The sequence below is a fragment of the Vicia villosa genome, unplaced genomic scaffold (genome assembly GCF_029867415.1).
Source record: "Vicia villosa cultivar HV-30 ecotype Madison, WI unplaced genomic scaffold, Vvil1.0 ctg.000441F_1_1, whole genome shotgun sequence".
Classification (NCBI taxonomy): domain Eukaryota; kingdom Viridiplantae; phylum Streptophyta; class Magnoliopsida; order Fabales; family Fabaceae; genus Vicia; species Vicia villosa.
In genome coordinates, this window is record NW_026705209.1 from 175,201 (window position 1) to 185,675 (window position 10,475).

Below are 10,475 nucleotides of genomic sequence, written 5' to 3' on the forward strand. Positions count from 1 at the left end.
TCTAGCAACTTCTACGTTGAACTTTAAAATTAAAGATATCATTAGTAAATAATTTCCTATTCATTTATATGGTGATACAAATCTACCATAAACCTTCATTTTATTCTAATAGATTATAAGTCAATATTATTAATTAAATGAGAAGAAACACATGTATAAATAGATCCAAACATATCATGTGTGAAGTATTCATAAGATGAAGTGTAATACACTCTTTGAAATATTAAAATAAATATTTTCAAAATAAATCCAAACTCTTTGAAATGTTAAAATAAATATTTTCAAAATAAACCCAAACTCTTTGAAATGTAATAAACTAATTAGTTGGCTTATGTAACTCCATAAAACAAAAAATAATTATCCATGTTTGAATCAATGACGGTCTTCATCATATTGAAGATCATCATCTTGATCATATTGAAAATCGTCATCTTGATAATATTGAAGATCGTCATCATCTTGGAGATCTTCACCATCTAGAAGATCTTCATCATCTAGGAGATCTTCATCATCAAGGAGATCTTCATCTTGTTCATCTTGAGGATCATCTTCATTTGTAACCTATAAATTTAAAGAAAATTTTTTTAAATATTAATATAAACACTAAAAAAATTACCTTTTTAAAGCCAAAGAAGCAAATTTATTTCTATTCAAAGTGCAATAATTTACTAAGCATGCATTGAACATCATTAATCAAACATCATTAACCACAAATATGTAAGTATTTCAAAGTATAGCCATGATGATGTCCATTATATATTATAAGTTTGCAAATTATTTTCAAATATATATAAATATGTATGGTTCTAACTATGTTAGCATTGTCTATTATGTCCATTGTATCAAAATAATATAACCGTTATAGATATATTGAATCTGTATGAGGTCCTAATACAAGACTCTTTTATTGTTACTGTTTCACTTCCATGCAGCAACAACTCAAACATTTCATATAACAATACCTTTTTAGAAATATTGTTATCTTTCACATTCTAATTATTGCTAATTTGGTCATTTTCTTTGCGTCAAGGAAAAGCTTCTTTCACATTTATTTGTCAGCATGTTCCTCCCTCTACTTTCTCTCCCTCTCTTCATTACTATAACATAACACCCTTTCAACTTAAAAATTAACACTAAAAAAATCACCTTTTTAAAGCCAAAGAAGTAAATTTATTTCTATTCAAAGTGCAATAATTTACTAAGCATGCATTGAACATAATTAATCACAAATTTAAACATCATTAACCACAAATATGTAAGCATTTCAAAGTATAAATGCTGATTTTAATAAAATAAATGGTGATTTTAATTAATATCAATCGTAGTACCTTTTGATGAACGGGAGCATAGGTTGATGTCGATGAGCGTGGTGTTGGAACATTATCATTGTGCAAAACTTCTCTCATCTTATCATCTACTTCCTCTTCAGTTAAATGTGGATTTTGTTGCATATACATGCTTTTCAAAAGTGCCTCCATTGCTCCCATCTTTTGTGTCATGTCAGAAATTTTACCATCATATTGCTTTTTCATTAAAGAAATTTCTTCAATTTTTTTCAGCAATGATGGTGTGACCGTTCTTCCATAACATCTCACTCTACCGGGCTTTTCTTTTCCAAACAGTGATTGAAATGTTTGTGTTCCAGCTTCAACTGAATTTTCAATAGATTCTTGAAGTTTATCCTAATACATCAAACTATTAGTTTCGAACAAAATTAAAAACTACATGTTCAACTAAAATGGAAATTATAATTTAACTTACAATCGCATTTTGGGTTTCCTCATCCACTTGTTTTCCCTTGCGACTTTTTCGAGTTTCAATAAACATCTCAGCTTGAGTGACTTCTTGTCCATCCTTATTTTCCCGCTACATTATTATTCATATATTAAAAAAAAACATATACTACTTAATAAGAGATTGAAAAATCACATTATTCTATTGAGAATCACACACAAATACCATACCATTTCTGCACGAATTCTAGCAAAACTTGTCGGTCCTACGCGATGCATAAACTTTTGCTTCCTCCTATTAGCTGCATTCTTTTGGCTAATATTCTACGATACATAACACAAATTAAAATATAACAATGAAACAAACCATGCTTAGGTTAATAAGAAGTGTAAATAGAAACTATTATTATGGTTGAAGGAAATATATACGCATAACCGTAATATATAACACACTATCAAAGTTATTTCCTCAATGTTGCATGAAAATTTTGATATTAGAAGCATCATACTACCAGCTAGGAAACAGTAGTATTTTATTCACGTTAGTCATATAAAAACACAAGCAATCCCATAGTAGTGATTACATAGTCTCATTCATTCATGTGCCTCAAGATCACTTTTTTGAATCCATCTAATTCTTGTCTTTGCTTATCTCAAATATTGATTTTTATTCAAATGAGATCATCATATCTTAATAATTATTGCAATGTGATATTTAAAAACATATTTATAACATCCATTATGTGGACACCAAATAAACCAGGTTCAACACTATCTATTTCTACACATCAAGAAAATAAAAAATATATATAAACATGCAACAGAACTGCATATGGTGTCTATTCAATTTTTTATTCAGCAAGCATTACTGATATATAATAAACTACCAAGGTCACATCTTGTTCAGTTTCACAAAATCACATCTAGTGGCTCACGATTGTTTCGATAAATCTACTATGATATCAAACATGCACTAAACACTAAGAAGTAAAATAACTATTGAACAAAATAAATAACTTACTTGAATATGATTATCTTTCCAATATACCAACAATTTCTTGAAATGATCTTCAGATATGCTCTTTGGACGGTGCTTTAATCTATCCTTCATATTAGAGTACTTTCGAAAATAATATTTCTTGATACAGTATTTGTAACGTCTCCAAGCATCATTTAATCGAGCATATACTGCTTTTTTTCCTCTCTCAGGAATGTTGAACTTTGTCTACAAAAATAAAACAATGTTTGTCATCAATTATAGATAATATTTGATCATTAAAAAATATGAAATTTTACTTCTCATACGTTAATATATTTCCAAATACGATAATTATGACGCTTAGGATCTCTTTCATCTTTAAGCAACTCTTTAAAAGTTGTATAGATCAATGGACAAAAATCTGCATTCCTTGCTATAGTTCCAAGGAAATTGCCTAAGTCAGAAACAGTTTGTTTATCAGGTCCAATTGCCTCTCCAAAGTCATCTAGAGTAACTTCTTGACGGTCTTTGACATCTCTTGCATATATTTTTAAACAACGCGTTGGCCCCCGTGTTCTTTTCTTAGTTGTCCCTGTTTTGACATCAAACAATATAATGTAAGATAAATCATCACATATAACATACACATATTACTAATAAAATAAAATGAAACATTACCATTTGTTTCCCCTTCTACCTCACATTCCACATTTTCTTCTTGTTCTTGTTCTTCCATAACAATGTTTTCCCCATCTTCAATTAAGTTCTCCATCTCTTTTTCAACATCTCTTCCATTTTGCATAAGAAAGTCACCTATTAACATTGATTGGCACAAAGGATTTCTTTTTGTCTTCTTGGGAGCACTTTGTTGCCTTGCCCTTGAATCCTCTTCCGCCACTACCATTTTCTTTTTTTGTTGTTGAGTCTTATTGTTACTTTCATGTTTTTCCCTTGACTCATCTTCAACAACCATTCTCCTAGATTGTTCCTTTAACTTTGAAGTGTCACTTTCAACAGTTTTGTTTTTTGCAATTTGTTGTCTTTCCAATGGTCCATCTCCAATTACCTTCTTTTTCATGAATTGCTTATTTGGATCCTGAATATGTGTAGGCATAGGTCTTCTAACTTGAGACAAAGATTGTCCTTTTGAATTTTGGATTTTAGAAACCAAAGGTTGATTCCTTTTAGAAATCAAAGATTGATCTTTTGGATCTTGATTCTTCAAACCTTTGTTTGTTTTTAAAGATACTTCTCTCTCTATACTTTTTTCAGCTTGAATGTTAGGCTGTTTAGTCCTACTTGCATTATCTGAAACATTTTTCTTGGGCTCAGGCTCTTTGTTGGAAGTGGTTGCAAACATAGATAACTTGAATGGTGGATTAGTTAATGGCTGAATTCTTTTGTCTCTAAGAGCTTCAACTTCTCTTCCAGGTGCACATATTTTTCCATGTTTGGTCTTTCTTTCCTCCAATTTGATGTTTAACTTCCTTGCCAATTCAATGCTTGATTTGACCTGTGGTAGCTCAAAACTGGAAACACCCCTCTGACCCTTCACATGACACTTCATATTTTTCTCTTTTTCTTCCTTGTTCATTTGTTCTGCAAAATATTTAAACACCCCAAAATTTAGTGATAGAAAGAAACAAATTATATAGGGAGGAAATGTGAAAATTAAGAAACAGATTAAGATAACTCATGTTACATTAAAGTATTGAGATAACAAAAAATAATTGGAAAGTCTTCTCAAAGGGTTAGTCCCCGTCACTCTACTAGTCCAACAAAGTATTGACAAAATCAGAATCATCTTCGTTTCTTGCTTCTTGCATAAGAGATGGAGGCTTATCAACAATTGTTCCAGGTATATCTTCTCTAACCCAATTAAGTTCACCATCAAAAGGATCACTTTGATAAGATTCTTGGACCATTGAATCTGATAGGTCACCCATGCTATATAAATCTCTAGGATCTGTTTTCATGACATACTGCCTACTTTCATCAAGTGGATCTTGGACATAGAAACATTGTTGCACTTGAGATGGTAGAACAAATGGATCACCTTGATAACATTTTTTGTTGAAATATACACAAGTAAGCCCATATCTTTCTTCTTCTACCTCGAACCAATCACATTTAAACAACACAAATTTGAATTGAGCGTAATAGTCTAACTCAATTATATCTGTAATTGCTCCATAATAAGTTACAGCTTCTATCTTAGGGTTTTCATCCTTAGAGCTTGCAAAACTTGGAGTCAATGAAACCAAAGTTACACCTGAGTTTTGAGTTTTGCGTCTTGCATCTCGTTTCATAGTATGGAATCTATATCCATTAATAAGGTAGCCTGAAAACCTCTTTGCTGTATCACATGGACCTCTGGAGAAATCTTTCAGCTGAATTGATACATCATCTTTCAAAGCTCGAGTTTTAAACCATTCACTGAAATCGTGACTTTGGATTTTGGCCTTGACCCACCTACGTCCTTTAGTTTGACTATTGACAATATCATCATGCTCCCTACAAGGATAACTTATCATACATTAGAAAATAACACTAATGTGTGTGTGTGGGTGTTTTATAAATTAACTTAATATATTATGGTACCTGATGAATGTGTCAACTTCATCACAATTGAATAAAAGGTATCGATGGGCTTGGGCTTTTATAGTTGAATCTAGAAAAAATGGTTTACCATTTTTCTTCCCACCTAAAGAACGACCAATACATGAAAAGTAATCGCTTAAATCCACATCACACAAGTCACTGTTGTCATAATTTCGATTCTTTCTATTCAACCTTGTGTCTACATTGTCATGCAAATATCTTGAGCAAAAAGTCAAAGCTTCTTCAGCCAAATATGCCTCCGCAATAGATCCTTCGGGATGAGCTCTATTACGAACATAACTTTTAAGTTTACATAAGTTTCTTTCAGTGGGATACATCCAACGAAATTGAACTGGACCACCCAATCTAACTTCATTTGCCAAATGGATAGGCAAGTGCACCATTATATCAAAAAAACTTGGAGGAAAAATCATCTCCATTTGACAAAGGATATCTGCAATCTCAGCTTCTAAGAAATTCAATTCTTGCTCTTGGATAACTTTTTTACACAAAGAGCGGAAAAATGACCCTAAGCGAATTAGAGGTTCAGCCACTGCATTTGGCAAGGTTCCTTTTACCGCTATTTGCAATAAGTAATGTAACATGAAATGTGCGTCATGACTCTTGTAGCCAAACACTTTCTTATTACTAACTTGCACACACTTTGAAATGTTTGATGCAGCCCCATCTGGTAATTTGGCAGCCTTCAAAACACCGCAAAAAATAGTCTTTTCATGTGCACTCATTGAAAAACAAGACTGTGCAATCTCTACACGGCCTCCACCAATCTCTTTTGGATGAAGATTCTTTCTTATTCCCATTTCTTTCAAATCATAACGAGCATTAACGTGATCTTTTGTCTTCCCTGGCATGTCTAAAAGAGTCCCAATAATATTATCAAATATATTTTTTTCAATGTGCATCACATCAAGATTATGGCGTAATGTATTTTCAGCCCAATAAGGTAACTCAAAAAATATTGATTTTTTCTTCCAAGGACCATCTATTTTCTTCTTTTTTGCTTTACCAAACTCATTCTCAAAATCTTTCAAGATTTCTAGAATTTCTGTTCCTTTTAACAAAGGAGGTGCTGGCCTAAGTTCTTTCTTTCCATTAAAGGACCTTTTATTTGACCTCCAAGCATGACTCATCGGTAAAAAGACACGATGACCCATGTAGCACATCTTGTGGCTCTTTTTTAAATATGATGATTCAGTGTTATGATTGCAACACGCACATGCAAACTTTCCTTTGGTGCTCCAACCTGATAACATAGCATACCCAGGATAATCACTAATTGTCCATAAGAGTGCTGCACGAATTTTAAATGTTTGATTTTTTGAGGCATCGTATGTGTCTACTCCTAATTCCCATAACTCCTTTAACTCCTCAATTAATGGTTGAAGGTACACATCAATGTCATTCCCTGGTGATTGTGGCCCAGGAATCAACAATGACAACATCGTATATTCAGATTTCATGGACAACCAAGGAGGGTAGTTGTATACTACCATCATGACAGGCCATGTACTGTGAGATAAGCTCATGGTCCGGAATGGATTGAAGCCATCACTTGATAAGCCAAGTCTTATGTTACGAGGCTCAGAAGCAAAGTCATGATGAAGTCTATCAAAATCCTTCCATGCTTGTCCATCCGCGGGATGCCTTAATTTTCCATCCTTCGAGCGTTCTTCTTCATGCCACCTCATTTCCTTTGCCGTCTTTGAACACATAAATATCCTTTGAAATCGTGGAATCAATGGAAAATGTCTTAAGACCTTAGCAGGGACTTTATGATCATATTTTGCATGCTCAGTAGACTCACTATCTACTTGAGGAAACTCCTTCCATCGTGAAGCCTTACAAATATTGCAAGAGTTATCATTCTCATGTTCTTTCCAATATAACATGCAATCATTTGGACATGCATGAATTTTTTTGTAATCGAGACCTAAATCACTAATCATCGCCTTTGTTTTGTTAAAAGATTCAGGAATGTTTAATTCTGGAATAGCTTCTTTCAGTAATTCTAAAAGGGAAGTGAATGACGCATTGCTCCATCCATGCAGACACTTCAACAAGTAAAGTCGAATTATGAACGATAGAGTAGAGAAGCTTTCACATCCGGGGTATAGCTCTTGTTTTGCCTCATTAATCAATTTGTAGAACTTTCCCGCATCCTCATTGGGAGCTTCACTACTTTCCTCTGCTTCAACCACATTTCTAAATGTGTCGTACAATAATCCCCCAATATCATCAAGTGAATTCTCTTGCTCTTTTGTGCCCTTGTAAATTTTCATAGGTGATGCTATATCCTCTCCATGGTTTACCCAAACATCATATCCTTCTACAAAACCTGCAGCTATTAAATGATCGCGAACCACATGTCTTTTTTCCCATTTACCATTCGCACAATGAGCACAAGGACAAGAAATTTCAAGTCCTTGAGGTCTTCCTTTGGTATAGGCAAAATCTAAAAAAGACCTAACACCTTTTCTATACTTCTTCCAATGTCTTGGGAGTTTAGTCCATGCTTTGTCCATCCCTTTAATCTAATTTAATTATGATATTTTAACCATCCATCAATAAATGTATAAACACATAATAAGGATAATAATATTAATAATAATAATAATAATAATAATAATAAGTATAATACACTATTATTTACCAACTAACATAATATTAACACATAAATTAAATTATCTATCAACTAACACAGTATTGACATATTATATAACTAACAACTTAATATCACTATTAACACATAAAAAATTTACTTACCAATTAACACGGAGTAGCAGATTGAATCTTTAATAAAACACGAACTAAAGGTTGGGTGAGGCGAGCACCAACACAAACACTAATTGTACCTAAAATTGAAATCAGAAGAAGATGATATAGTAATAAAGACTAATTTTCAGTAACACCAGAATTAGAAAAAATGGTAGACTAAGCATTTGAAAGTTACTAATAGCATGTATACTACTGTGTCTACTGTCTGCTTATTTTTCAGTTTTATTTCTTGTAATGAAATATGAAAACAAATTCTAAAAGACTATATGTCATTCAACCTTCAATTTAAATGGAAAATCCCTAACTTCCCTTACATATTCTGGAATTAGGTTCTAACCGCATTTCTATTGCAAATGGAAATAAAGATGTAGCATAAACATAATTTACATATCTGAATATTTTCCGGAAGAATGAGACTCACCCTTGGAGAAAAATACGGCACGATAATTTGAGGGAGTCTGAGGCGGTGGTCCTACTCCAACAATTTCTATTTCACAAATAAAAACAACCAGTCAAAACAGAGAAGCAAATGAGATTGACGAACAAAAAAGTATGGTGGTCGGAGGCCTCTTCAAGAGAATGATTATGAACATGAGAATTAGAATGAGAAACTTACTCTTGAGATGTATTTGCAACAGATGATACAACCGGAGCGGCGAAAGGCGCGGGGTGGTCGGCGTGAGAGAGTGGGTAAGCGAGTTGCGTGAGATAGTGCGTGAGAGCGTGGGGTGGCCGGCGTGAGCGTGGGGTGACCGGCATGAGAGTGGGTGAGAGAGTGGGCGGCGAAATTCGTAGGGAGAGGAAACGGCGCTACTCAACTCTGGGAAACATAATGTAATTAGGGTTCTAAATGTTTCACGATTGTTCTTAAGAAAGTTTTATGAAAATAAAACACAATAAATAAATAAATATAAATATATATTTGTTTGAGGTTCAAAATATTACAAGATGATTAAACATGGTGCAGTGGCAGCAAACTTTGTTAGTGAAATAAAAAATGGGGGTTCGAATCCCATACTAGACATTTTGACTAAATTATTTTTTCCATGTTTATAAAAATCACTTTAAATTAATATAACACAAATAAATAAAAGGTCAAGGACATGGGTTCGATCTCTATATGCTGATCATTTTACAAGACGCTGAATATAAGAATAAATTAAGTTATAATTAGGCCGCGCTTCTAGTTTGTTGGCTTTTGTAAAATATACGGCCACACTTCATAACCGTGGCATAAAACAAAAAAGCGACGGTTATATTCATCCACGTTTCACTAACCGTCGTTTATGACTAATAGACTACGGTTACATTGTACCCGCGTTTCCAAAACCGTAGTGTAAAGTAAATAAGGGACGGTTTTCCAGGTGTTGTATAGAAACTCTTCAACACGTATAAAAGTGTAGTCTATTATATCTTATGCTACGGTTTTTTAGCCGTTGCCTATTTTTCCGTAGCCTAAAGTCAAAAATGTTGTAGTGATACTTGTTCATTTTTCAAACTTTTTACACGTTGAATTCTAACAATCATAATCTTTTAATAAGAAAAATAGACTAGTTTTGAGCAATAAATCAAACTAAATAATTTATGATATTCTATCATAAAATCAATTTATTATATCATATTTAAAGATAGAGTACTTAATTATATAAACACAAAATTAAATTTAATTAATTAATTTCAATCTCTGAGTTATCTTGTAGAGTACTTGGAGTAATTGCCAATAGGGTTGGCAGAAAAAGTAGTTAAGAAACTTAGACTTGAACATTCAATTATCTATGATCGATGATTCATAAGATAATTATACTAACCTACCAATGTTTTCCATTGTCATGTAAGAAAATTTATTCTGCAGTATTGAAAAGGACTTATAGGTTATAAATAATTAATATTGCTTTTAAAGCAAGTCGATTGATGATAATGGTTGTAAATAAAGAGGCAAAAACATGCATGAACAGTTATGTTTCAGCATCTAGATAGCTATTGTTATGGATTAAATAAATACATAAATTATTTGAACATGTATAGTTTTAATGATGAAAATCTTCTTCAACAAACTATGTAAATGCTATTTATTTGATTGCTTTCATCAGAAAAAATTTAGAGAAAATTGGAGAGCTGGCCTGAAAACCAGCTAGCAAACTAAGGTGTGCATGTGTGTGTAACTTATGAGCTATTGGTTATCATTGAAGTTTCATATTGAATGTTTGTATATTTTCAATGGCTTGTTGGAACTTTTAATTGCTTGATTATACAGTTGAATAGATCTTTTCATAGTTTAAATGAATCAGTTTGGTAGTTGATAATAATTTGGTAAGCATACCAAATCTTATACCACTACAAGAAAAGCAGTGGTTTGTAATGGCAAA

The 10,475-nt window shown here is 32.6% G+C and overlaps 2 protein-coding genes across 2 annotated transcripts; both read right to left on the minus strand.

Moving 5' to 3' along the window:
• Positions 1–372: 372 nt before the first annotated feature.
• Positions 373–4,306, minus strand: LOC131628298 (uncharacterized). Its single transcript, XM_058899147.1, has 7 exons — positions 3,391–4,306; positions 3,039–3,304; positions 2,755–2,958; positions 1,965–2,057; positions 1,762–1,866; positions 1,329–1,682; positions 373–561 (listed from the first exon to the last, which is right to left on the minus strand). Exons 1-7 carry the CDS (start codon positions 4,304–4,306, stop codon positions 373–375), a joined length of 2,127 nt encoding a protein of 708 aa, XP_058755130.1.
• Positions 4,307–4,481: 175 nt separating this feature from the next.
• LOC131628299 (uncharacterized) lies at positions 4,482–7,856 on the minus strand. Its single transcript, XM_058899148.1, has 2 exons — positions 5,314–7,856; positions 4,482–5,226 (listed from the first exon to the last, which is right to left on the minus strand). The coding sequence occupies exons 1-2, from the start codon at positions 7,854–7,856 to the stop codon at positions 4,482–4,484; spliced, it is 3,288 nt and encodes a 1,095-aa protein (XP_058755131.1).
• Positions 7,857–10,475: the final 2,619 nt, after the last annotated feature.